The sequence below is a fragment of the Plectrocnemia conspersa genome, unplaced genomic scaffold, assembly GCF_051122295.1.
Source record: "Plectrocnemia conspersa isolate PC_06_02 unplaced genomic scaffold, ASM5112229v1 ptg000005l, whole genome shotgun sequence".
In the NCBI taxonomy this organism is placed as follows: domain Eukaryota; kingdom Metazoa; phylum Arthropoda; class Insecta; order Trichoptera; family Polycentropodidae; genus Plectrocnemia; species Plectrocnemia conspersa.
This window is the reverse complement of record NW_028277169.1, coordinates 29,176,543-29,190,266: the sequence shown is the minus strand read 5'-3', so window position 1 is coordinate 29,190,266 and position 13,724 is coordinate 29,176,543. Positions and strand designations below refer to the sequence as shown.

Genomic DNA, 13,724 nt, shown 5'->3' with positions numbered 1-13,724 from the left:
AACGATATGTAAATCGCTCCCACGACTGTCCTCCGCCTGTACTCTGATCCTCTCACGGATTTGGCATGCTATATAAGAGGCGGCGATCGGACAACCACCATACACACACCCATAGACCATCACACAGTGTTGAAGGTGTCTTATTGCTGACAACAACTCACCGACGAGCATTTATCATACGAGTAGCATCATGAAGGCGATCGTATGTCTATATTCATATCATATTACATACTTCATACGTACATTTTAAATCGATTGATAGCACGCAGATATAATTTGAAATCCCTTTTCATTAATTCTGTGCTTGACACAATTAAAAAAATCCCTTTACTAAGTTATTTTAAAGATCAGAATAATATGGGGTTAACAATAGATTTATTCTGATATAATTAACTTAACTATTTTTTTTTAAAATAATAAGGATCAAGTTTGTTGTTCATATATTTTAGGGATTTGTTCTTTAATTAGAAATCTAACTTTATAATAATAAATATATTATTCTAATTATAAATTTATTTATTTATATAAAATATAGAATTCATAAATAATTATCTTTTTTTAACCATAACTTTTTTAAAAGCAAATATTTATTTATACTATATATTTTTTTGATATAAATTATTATTGATTAATAAAAAGCTACTAGGTATTACTCTTTTGGATATTTAATGTTAAATTTATTATATTACATATGAGAATATATAAAATCGATCGTATTTAAAATTGCTAGATATATTATTGAGTCATAAGAAGTTATTATATTTTTTGGCTATTTATTGCTAATTTATTATTAACAATATTTTTTTACCAAGTTCTATTTACAATTTAAATGGATTTTTTTTATGTGTATAAATATATTATTACCAATTATATAGAGATATAATATATAATATTGTACAATATATAAAAGGTCTGACATAACCTTTTCATTCAAAAAATAAATACATATATCGATTAGTATATGGAACACTAAAGTATTCTATTTAATGTCGAGTTTGTTTAAAGAAGCTTAGTTTTAATACGATATTATGTTTCAAGTAATAATATATTGTATTATGCTCATAAACAATATGGTTGAAATAAAATAATATATTTTTATAGTTATTAATTAATATTGTTATGTAAATATGCGTTAATTTTTATTTTTTACAATCGAGATAATTTCATATGTAAAAAAATAATATTAATACTATTTTCATTAATATAGAAATAATGAATTAAAAAGGTGAATGGACTGCATTAAGATGTGACTGTAAAAGTTCAACACTTAGCAAATAAAAAATCTCATTATGTAAGTATATAATGAGATTTTTTATTTGTGAAAAAAAATTGTAATTTTATATTTTATACGTATTATATAATTCGCATTACCTAATGTCATATAATATTTGCAGGGAGTCTTTCTAATTGCGGTGCTTGTGGCGGTGAACGGCGAGGCAGAAATAAATCATCATGCGATGGCAAGTCACGGAGGTCAGGCATCTCACGGCGGTCAAAGTCAAGATTCTTACGCAGTTTCCGGAGATCACGCAAATTCCTATTCCGGATACGATAGCTACTCAGCCGGTCATGGTGGAGGTCAAGGAGCGTCTTCTGGAGGTTATCCATCTCATGGTATAGCTTCTCATTATGGCGCTCCACGAACTGACTATTCTTCGTTTGGGCACAACGATATCGGTGGACAAGGAGGACAAGGATACGCTGCTGCTCACTCGTATTCAAGCATCACTCACGGTGATAATGGAGGTCAAGGATATGGAAGCGGCGGACACGGAGATTCAGGTTCACAAGCGTATATGAGCAGCGGCCATGGTGATTTAGGAGGCAGTTCTCACGGTGGATATGGAAGCAGCGGTGGTCAAGGATATGCAATCAGCGGTGGTCAAGGATATGGAAGCAGCAGCCATGGTGATTTGGGTGGCCAAGGATATGCTAGCAGCAGTCATGGTGATTTGGGTGGCCAAGGATATGCTAGCAGCAGCCATGGTGATTTGGGTGGCCAAGGATATGCTAGCAGCAGTCATGGTGATTTGGGTGGCCAAGGATACGCTAGCAGCAGCCACGGGGACTTCGGCGGCCAAGGATATGCAAGCAGCAGTCATGCAGATTTAGGTGGCCAAGGATATGCAAGCAGCGGTCATGGCGATTTAGGTGGCCAAGGATATGCTAGCATCAGTCACGGTCATGATTTCGGAGGACAAAGTCACGGTCAAGATTTTGGAAGTCAATCTGGGTACGGTCATGGAGGTTTCGGATCTTCTTCTGGATCATACGCTCCAATCCAAGGAGGAGTGACACATCAAGAAGCTATTCCAGTCAGTCAACACATTGAAGTCTCAAGACCTGTAGCTATTCCAGTATATAGACACGTCGCTGTCGCCATTCCAAAAGTAGTCCACATTAAAATCCCTCATCCAATTTTAGTGCCATTCCCACAACCGTATCCGATCCAAGTCCCAGTAAACAAACCTGTTGCTGTTCCAGTTGTGCAAGAAATTACAATTCCCATTGAGAAATTAGTACCGTATCCAGTCTATAAAAAAGTTCCTTATCCCGTCACGAAACACGTTCCTTACCCAGTCGAAAAACACGTGACAGTTCACGTACCGCAACCTTACCCAGTTAAAGTACCAGTTGTCAAAACCATCGTTCACGAGACCAAGGGCCACGGTTGGCACTAAAAGCCTTAATTACTAAAAAAAACGACTTCAAATATGTTTCTTTCCGTTACATAATGGCACATTGAGTACTCCTTTTTTTCCTCTGCCCGACATTCCCCAAAATCGCGATCCTTTCACTGAGCACGAGCGAGAGAGCAGTACTTTCTAAAAGGCGTTCACTTTTTACAATCACAATATGGTCCATTGCATAATGAGAGTCATCAAAACGTTCTCATCTCTTTAAAATGCTCACTTTAATTGTCCTTTAAAACGTTCCGTCCTAACGATGATATATATTACGGTCTTTCCGACTATTCTCTCTAGCGCCATTATGTCTGTATATATACATATATGAATCGTACCTGACTGTTATATAAGTCATACGAATCTTGTGTCTGTGATCTAATTGTTAATAATTGTTGTTTATTATTAAAATTGTTATATTATTGCTTGTTTGCTTGTTTTGTATTTTTTTAATATCAACTAATAAATAGTCTGATTATTTAAAAATATTTGTCTATGTATTATTTACTTTTATATATGATAAGACTAACAATATACAATCCTTTAATTATATTAAAAATAGCTAATGGTAGAATATATCAATGAAAATTTGAAGTTCTACATGGTATCCTACTATTTAAAACTAAACCTAGCAACTTTTAATAATATATTTTATTCATTGCATATAACAGTACAAATACAAATATTTTTCATTGTATTTGTACTGTTATGAAAGAATGAGATGAGAGAAGGGCATGCGGACCGCATGCCCTTATCTCTCACTCACTCTCGACACTTAAAACGCGAGCGAGCGAAAGAGAAAGAATCTCATCTCACGCGTCTGTTATACATATATTTAAATATAATATATAGCTAAAGAAATAATAAAGGAAAAAAATAGATTTAATATAGATGGTTTTTATAGAAAATAATTAATAATAAGAGTACAGAATAAATTAAAATAACAAAAAAAAATTTCATATCAATTTTATGAAAATAAGTAAAAGCGTCTAATTTGCTATAAAAAAATTACACAAGGCAAATAATATATAAAAAATATGTAAAATAAATAAAAGTTTATTTAATTATGAAAAAGTGTTAAAATAAATTATTAAAACATTTTAATACAAAAAAGTAGTAAAATAAATCGAAGCCATTAAACACTGAGAATCAATTTTTTTTATATAGAATATAAAATAATAATAAATAAATATCAACAGAAATAAATATTGGGACCACACAGATATCTTGAAACTCGCGTTAATTACTCTGACCAAAAGTGATTATTCATCAATAAGAATAAACGACATTAGACAGAAATAATTATGGAAAAATACGTAAAATTAATAATTAATTAATCCAGGCGTATACTAATAAGTTGACAAATGTGTATAAATTAACTCACTACTCAAAGGGTTAAGTTATAATGTTTTTTTATTTAAATTATTCATGATTCATGTTTTTTTATTTCCTACGATAATTTAGTACAATATAATAATAATGAAACATTTAATGAATTTAAATCAGTCTCTTTAGAATCAATTTGTAACATAATATATAAACCAAAAAATGCACCAGTGAACCTGAACAATACCTGAATAAAAGCAAGAGGAAATTTTAAGTGCAAAGATATGCGGTGCATATATTACATTCCATAGAATGGCGACTATTATATTTTTTATCAAGTTCGAATATATTGTTACATAGTATTATGTGCATTATAATAGGGTCTTTAAAAGATAATAACAAAGAGTCTGGTTTCACCCGCAATCTTTCCTAAAGTTTAAATACATTATCAATAATAATAGTTTAAGAAAGTTATCAAAGCTTATTGAATGCAATATATTTATTATATATTTTTAATTATCAAGGTAATCCAGTAATTTAAACTAGTATTTTATTTAAAATATACTTTTTAAATCTATTAATGTGTTATTATAATAAAATATAAATACAATATTATAAAGAAAAAATAATATAATACCACAAATAAAATAACATAGCAAACATAGTATTACACTTGCATGTATAAACAAAAATGATTAAGAAATAATAATATTGATAATTGAGTGACCTCCAAAATGTGGATCCAGTGGAATTTAGAAAGATTTTATAGATATACACGTCAATGCGACTTTAGGAATTCATATTCCAGCATAATACAAAAATGTTTTAGTAAATAAGAATATGTAATATTTCTATCAAAAAATACTTATGACTTCTATTTTCAAACATATTAAAAAATTATTAAAATTAAAATTTTCACGAGCTCCTTAATTAATAAAAATAGTAAAAATTTAAATCTTGTGAGATGTATTATTATTATTTAATAATATTTTACATACATTTGACTAATTAAGTATATTGATATAAATATAATTAAAGACTATCAATAAGTTTAATGAAGTTATCAATAGAAACTGTTTTATTGAGATATGTAATTAGGATATTTTTTAATTTTTTTCTGTAACTGATTAAAACTGTTGCGTTGTTTCACTCAAGAGTAAACATAAGTCTTCTTAACCATGTATCTCTTTTAAATTTAAATGGAAAATATGAGTTTACTCGGTTCCGGCGTCTTCAATACAAGACTTGAAAATCTCTGGAGAGTTTTACTTTAGGTATACATTTTTTCCTCCAACCGACTTAACTACATACAATTTTCAATGATAAAAATTTATTATTTACAGCCTGCCATCATTTATGTATGCACATACACTTACCATACATGCATACACACATGAACGAAATATACGACTTCCCTTCTTATTGTGAAAATTTTACGTGATTTCCTTCCTACCGTAAACCAGCTGAATAGTGATACATTGTTATGCTACAGTCGCATGAATATTTCACTCAAAGCTTTGTATATTATTGGGGTTTGAAGGCAGAAAAATATTCAGGTATAACTCTATAACACTTTAACGCAAGTCGATCATACGTATCTTTAAGCCGAATTAGCATATTTTAACTTTATGACCTTTGACGGCGATCGTTATTCAATTTTCGTTTAAACGATTCGATTTGTAGTTTATGATATACAGCATGGCGCAAAAAATGTAGTTTTCATCACTAAAATTTAAAAAATACTAATACATTAGAATATAGCAATCGCAATTGAGATTACAGCTAAGTAGCTTTTCAGATAATTGGCTTATTATATAATACATATTATTAAAAAATATATAATAAAAAAGCATTTTTATAAAGCAAGCGAAAACTTTTCCTCATTAATGACAAAATTTAAACTCTATAAAAGTTTTTTCTTCCTCGTATAAAGTAACCATATAAATTGTCTTTTGATGATAGAAACGCTCCCTGAAAAAATATTCGCTTAAAAAGGGACGCCATTAGCTCGGATATTTTATTATATCATATTAGGCCCTCTTAATCAATTTTTAGAGGTCCATTTCACATTTAAAGTACTTTTTACATTTATTTTTCTATATAATAATATTTTTTCATTAGTATTGCTATATTAACAACTTTTTGTTGCACAACTCGGACTTGCGTTATAATTTAGCACACGTTGTAATCAGATTTAGGACCAAATTACGATATCATTGTAGTAAGAACCACTTATAATATTGTTTTATAAATTTTAGTAAGGCTAAAAAATAAATTAGCAGACCTTATTTGAGTGAAGGTCATCTTTGATAAATAATAGCGTATTCTGGCAATTCTACTGCATATTATTGATTGATTTTTAACCGCTAAAACCTGTATTTCTCTACATGTGTAGGTCTTACGTATGAATACTGTTTCTAATGTAAACTACATTTATTAAAATTGTATAAATGCTAAATCATTAGAAAATTATAAATCAGTTTAGTGTTTTTTTATTGAGTAACATAAAAAATTGTTCCTCAAAAAATTAATTAATAGGTTGTGAAAAAACTTGTGCTTGCTAATATGATATTGACATAATTTATGCGCAGAATTAAAAATATTTAACGTCCGTACGCGGAGGGCCTGATCAGCCAAGGGCGGAGCCCCGACGGGCGTACTCCTTCGACCTGCAACTGGCACGATTGTGCTACAGTGAACTCAAATTTCAAAGAATTATATAACTCAACGAATTTTTTATCAATAAAATACCCCTTATCTCACAGTTTCTGGAGTTTTGCCTTTTGTTTGGTTTGAAACATGTGACCGTCACAAAGTTATAACATTTGTTAGAACTAAAGGCAAAGGAAAGTACTTTTTTTTAAATAATTTAGAGCCTGTTTTATATAAGAAATAAAATAAGTTCTGTCCATAATATTTTAGCCAATTTTGTCGCTTTTTAAGCTTAAAATTAAAGCTAAAAATTTGCTAAGAAACTGATTTTTTATTCTGAAATGAATTTATCTTATCTTAAATTTTTTTTTAGCTATTGACATGAGTTTGTGGGTTCAAAAAATCTATACATTTAAAAGCAACTGTGATTTTTATGATTTTTTTGGGTTATAAATAATTGATAATATATGCCCCATGTTGAGAGACACTGGTCGAGGCTGTTCGCAGAGAAAGTATAAAAAGGTTTCAAGAAGCGTCATTCAGCCAATGGCTATCTAAACATATGCGAAAATGAAGAAATTTTCAACAGACATATGTAAATACTAAATTTAAAAGTTTTTTTGTTAGGATCAATTTCTCATTATTTATTTTGACGTATAATAAAATGAAAAATTAATGATTTCAAAAAAATAGCTTTTTAGTTTATTTTAAGCAATTGTTATATTACCTTCATTAAAATTTCCATCATTTAATAATAAATTACTGGCTAAGAAAAATCGGCAATAAAAAAACAGCTTTATTTTTTTGTCATATGAGACAAGACTATATATTTTTCGTTTTTTACTTAAAGCTGCTTAAACATTTGTATAAATGATTAAGAAAAACTATAATTATATTTTTTGTTATTATTATAATAAAAAGTTTAAAATAAAATAATAAAATTTATGAGAAAATTAGCTTCCGTTCACTCTTTCTTTATACCAAGTTAAACCCCTACAGCTATTTAATTTTATGAATCGTTTGATCATTGGTATCTTGAATTCCACCTTTTTAGGTCATCTAGTAGCTTTAATTTAATGTTTTATTAAATTTCACCCTTGTACTTCTAAAGCTTTAATTTTTCATTGCGCTCTTTATATATTAATTATGATAAAACATCACTTTATTTCTTCATTGTCGCAAAATTGTATTGTCATTATGATCAAATTACGAAATTAGCATTTATATTTAAAGGAGTTGTTAGCGGCATTTTCTTACTATATTATATCATAGTTAATAACAGTTATAAACTAAGAATTATGTAAAATAAAGTGATGTAAATCTTTTTAATAATTAATTGTGTAAATGAAGATGAATTTCAAAATTTTAACATAACTCAGTTTGTACCAGACTTTCGGTTCTGATTTTTTAAATTAAAACTTAATATGCAAATATTTTAATGCCGTAATCATTGGGTTTATTTTACATTTACATATACATTTTTTTTAATGAAAGCAGCTATGTAATAGGATTAATAATAGCAGTTAATTAATAATGAGTTGGAAATCCAATCCCGGGATCTCGGATGATTTACGATACATTTGAATTACAGGATTAGTATACATAAATGATTAAATAAAATAATTTTTATTTAATTATTTACATGTTACTATGGTAAAAAAATATGTAGTATTATTAATAGACAGAAAAAATAATACAATTAAGCAGCATTAAAAAGAAATTATACGAATCAGACCAGTTTTCTTATTTATAAGAGATTTAATGGGTAGTGAGAGCGGTGTATCGAAAAGGAATAGGAAATTCCTATATAACAGTTCGAAAGTACAATACAAGTTTTCGGCATCCTCAAATATTTGCTGTTTAAGAAAAAAATATATAAAAATGCTAGTCTTTGCAAAAAATACACAAAAATACTCGGGAGACGGTCATACACAAAAAACGACATTTAATAAAAATATTTAAGTGCTATTTTGATAGTAATTACACATAATTAATTATTTAATTTGCTAATTATTATTTATCGTAATCAAACTTATTTACTCTTCCCTTTTGCAAATACGAAAAGAGCTAATTCTGCATGTAAGTGATCCATAAATAGAAAATTAAAAAATATTTGTTTAAATATTTTTTGTTCTGAAAAATATATATTGGGACGGGTGAGCCGTTTCACATGTTTATACGTTAAGTAAATTCATTTATTAAAATTATCCTACCCTCACGGACCAAAGGCGAAGAAAGAGTGGTTCTGAAATATTTTTTTGCCAGTTTTTCTATCTTACTTTGGTTTCATGAAAAAATTTAATCTTGATTGTGGACTTTGAAATCTATATATTATGACTAAAATTTAATTTTTATTAGATACAAATATAAAAAAATATATTAGCTTAATCTGCAGTGTAACATAACTTATCAGATTGTTTGTCTGTTATTCTACGAATATTATAAAAATGATAAATTTATAAACCATAATAGTTTTGTAACAAAAAATTATTTTAGACGCTATTGTAATTAATTTTGTAGTAATAATTTTAATCCAAATCTTAATTTGACTTCTTACTCAAATTTTTTATTAACTACTATAAGTCACTTTATGAAGTGCTGACCATTGTCAACTCTCGCAGATTATAAATTTGAAAGCATCATGAAAGAAGAATTTATAATTTTCTATGAATCAATAATTGAACATAAAAAATTTGCTTTTTTCATATTTGCGAAATTAAAGAATACATTTTTTTTTTACTTCTAATTTTTATAATAAATATTAATTATCAAATCTAATAATTTATTTTGTGTAATTGATTAAAATATTTAATAACTGATGAATAGCGAGCAAAACTAACGATCATAATTCACGGACGGTAAATAATAACAAGTCATTTTTTTGTGTACAACCGTCACCCGATTATGTCATGCGTATTTTTCGCAAATAGTCACATTTTCATTTTTTAATGTTTCAGTATGCCGAAATGAAATATGTCATAAAACTTACATTGTAAAACAATATTTTTCAGACTGTTCAATAGGGATTTCCTATTCCTTTTCAATACATTGCTCTCACTACCCACTTAATCTCTAAATATGTTTTGCGAAATAGAGGAATAGCCGGAGAATTTTACATTTTGAAAATTGTGTGAGATATATATTTCATATGGAAAAATACAATATTTAATTTAAATTAAAATAACCAGGTACACGGTTCCGGTACTATTCGGGTCAGAAGCCCTACGATAGATACAAAAGCGATTAGACATATCTTTGTATAATTGCTTCAAATAATTTAACATGAACTGACAGCACTACAACTGATTTGTAGTTCTTTATGAACAACTTGTGACTTATGCAATTTCATAGAACAGGAAATAATGACGTTTGAGAATCAGATTTAAAATGCGCTTTAAAAGAGCAAGACCGACTTCACCTTTTAAGTTATATCGGAATGCAAATCATAACCAAAATAATAATTTTCCTGAATGTTTGTCTACTGAAATATATAATTGATTCAAAATAACTTTGATAGTGTTAATTTTGTCCATTGCAGCACATTATGTATATATGATACAACAAAGCTGCATTTGTGGATGGAAATATATAAATATCTCCCCTCACTTATCTCCACAGCTATTATGCGTTTTAAAGCAATATTTTATCGCTAACTGGAAAAAATGCTGGTGTGTATATGTCACATAGATATTTTATATATGTATATTTTTTCACAATATTCCCAACACCTGTCGCACAATTTCTGTGTAATTTTCTTGCGCGCTCGGCTGCTGCTGCATATTTCATCCGGCGCTCTCGTTGTAAAGTGCACACATGCATTAACAATCCGTTGCTAGACTCTTTGCTCGGCGCAAAATCCGCGAAATGTGCAGTGATAATAAATTGCAAAATAGGCTGTCTGCCCCCTGGGTGGCTGCACAAAAATGGCCAGAAGGAAAAACTTTTCGCTCGCCCTTGTCGCGGCCAAAGATAAATACCTGTCGCTATAAATTAAGGAGGCTGCAAGCTCTTTGTGAGAGCAGGATACGTGGCTTAACTACCGGAATAATTCATTTTATTGCCGATACAAGTAGTGAGATGAACATTTATTTTTTAGAAACATCTTGTAGATGTGAGGTATTTATTGTTAATTTATTAATGTTATAATGAAAAGTATGTTCAATAAAAAATACTTCTGGTATCAGTTTCGAGTATAAAAGTAATCGTTACATAGAACGTGTTCGCGAAAATCCATTTTATATGAATGTTTGCTAGTAGCTGCGGGTAAAACCAAAATTTGCATTTGCCGCAAAAACAAATTTAAGGTGGCTACAATAACTAATTGTGCTATCTGCCACTATAAATATTACTATGTATTTTTTAAGTGTTTATATAATGACGAAAAAATCAGTGACTAATATCTAAAAGACCTAGATTTAAATCCTACACAAATTTGTGCCAATGCTTTTAATTTATATAGTGCCTAATAGGTCTAAATTAATAATTTATAAATCATTACAATTTTTGTCGATTATCACAGATTACCATTTTTAGATTTATCTAATCTCATGATGAATAATTAAAAATAATAATAGTGACATATATGGACTACTACCTATAATAAAATACTTTTATATAACACTGATTTACAGACTAATGTTTCACGTTAACACGTTGTAAAACATTGGGCCAATAGCTGTTATATTGCAACGGATTTACAATAAATAAATAATTATGTCTGATTATAGGGACGATTAGCTGTTTTAAGAATCTCATTTAAATTATATATTATCCTCTTCATTTTTAAAAAGCTAAAAATTTCTCTCAAGGATTAATTTTTATTTCCTTTTCGTGCCGATTTATATTCGTTAAGCTATAAAGGATTCCTTACAATTGCAATTTAACGATTAAGCTAAATTGAAAAGGTTAAAAATATTTTTAATTAAAAGTGATTCTCAGTAAACTATGGTAAGGTTTAATTTTAAAACCTTTTAAATTTATTATTCATTTTAAAATAATCAAAGGACAGTAAAAAATAGTTATCTCAGACATTTTTGTTCGGGCTCTAAAAGAAGTCATGTCGGAAATTTTTGTTTAAGGAGGACAAAGAAGTATAAAAGAAGAAAAAGAACGACACAATTTTTGAGAAGAATAAAATGAGCACAATCTTTCACAGAAAAGGACGTCAGATCACTTTAATATAAATGTCACAGTAATTTTAATTAAATTTTTAATAATTAAATACTTTATTTTTATGAATAGCACTAAAGCTTGTTATTTTTTTTTATAAAAGCAAAATAAGATTTTAAATATTTGATTTATTTTTAGAACAGATAAAGAAAAATCACTTGATTAATTTAAATAAATTAAAATTCTACTTTTTTGTATCATATTAGCGGAATTTTTAAAAACTCATTGAGATTGAAAATTATTTTTGTATGGTAATTAACTAAGGAAATGTGAGAATATACTGCTAAAAATTCAGGTTACTAAATAAGCAATATTCATATATATATATATATATATATATATATATATATATATATATATATATATATATATATATATATATAAATTTATATATATATATATATATATATATATATATATATATATATATATATATATATATATATATATATATATATATATATATATATATATATATATATATATATATATATATATATATATATATATATATATATATATATATATATATATAAACTAGACTACTTAATTTGGATTAAACTTGATTTTGTATGCTGATTTTGACCTATTTAATGAATAAACTCAAAAACAGATTCAATAAAAAGTTATTAAGTATATATTTTTTAAATTTATTAATTATCTGTTTTATATTTATTACATACGTATTGTTGTTGTTGTAATTACGCATGTATCTAATCAAAACATGTAGCGTTCACAGTTGTGAGTTTGTTAATTAAAACTTAAAGTTTTTGGTACAAAATTAAAGCACGCGTGGTAACGCCTTTGAAATAAGACAGCTTTGCTTTTGCAAAAGATATTTTTGTTTGAAGAGATTACATAATTAATCATGCGCCAATATAATGATCATGCGAACCGGCGGAAGACGTCCTTCCGTCACGCTCATTCGCTGCATAGCTCCAGTTTTTACAACAGTGGTGTCCCTCCACAAAAAATAATATTCATATGGAAATTTGACATGTGCATTATATATTATACATTCAAATATAACTTTAAAGTGTTTTTAAAAAATTTGTACTTTAATAAAAAAAATTAAAAATATTATCCTTGAAGAACCGAACAAAAAAAAGCACTAGATAAATATATTAGGCATTACTGTTAATATATTTCAATAAAATAAAATAAGCATACAAGTATTTTGTTCATCCTGTAAAATTAACAATTTTATATTTAGCTAATTTACACGGTAAATATTTAGCTAATTCAATCGGTAGTTAGCGACTTAATTAAATCTTTTGATAACACTTTTTTCACTATTTTAAAACCCAAAATTTTTAATGTTTGGAATGGGATGAAATCTATAAAATATACACTAATAATAAATTCAATTGGTCCTTGTTCTGTAAATAAATGGAATTATCACAAAATATGCTTTACCAAAAACCTTTGATGCTTATTCAGATAAAGTAGTAAATATTTAAGTGAAATCGTGATAATTTTAAAAGAACATAATCGCCTTAAATAACTCAATAAATGCTAGAAGGAATACATGAAAGGTATTCTGTTGGTAAAAAAAATATTAGAACAACATATATAATATGTATTTTTTTATTAGGCTTTGTTTTCTTTGACAATAGGATTCTTTGAATCGTTATAAACATTATATTTTTTTTAATGGTAATTTCGGTTGCTAGTAAGACTTCTGTGCATAACATATTACATGCTTATGTATTTATAATGAAAAACGATGTACAAAGAATTATAATGTAAAATTATAAGTATGTTGTAAGTAAGATTTTTTTACTACATATTTAAAAATAATAATAATAGGAATATATTTTTTTTATTAAAACTATTGATGTAATATTTTAGGGTCATAAAATCACTATATACTTTTATTATTTGCTATTTTAA

The 13,724-nt window shown here is 27.6% G+C and overlaps 2 protein-coding genes across 3 annotated transcripts in view; one reads left to right on the top strand and one right to left on the bottom strand.

Annotated features, from left to right (window-relative positions):
• The window catches only part of LOC148235386 (uncharacterized), a 308,520-nt gene that overhangs the window by 74,664 nt on the left and 220,132 nt on the right, over positions 1 to 13,724 (bottom strand). The gene's annotated exons all lie outside the window — the stretch shown is intronic.
• LOC148235387 (uncharacterized) lies at positions 71 to 3,170 on the top strand. The gene is made up of 2 exons (XM_088185682.1): positions 71 to 202; positions 1,395 to 3,170. The coding sequence occupies exons 1-2, from the start codon at positions 191 to 193 to the stop codon at positions 2,679 to 2,681; spliced, it is 1,299 nt and encodes a 432-aa protein (XP_088041808.1). The 5' UTR covers positions 71 to 190; the 3' UTR covers positions 2,682 to 3,170.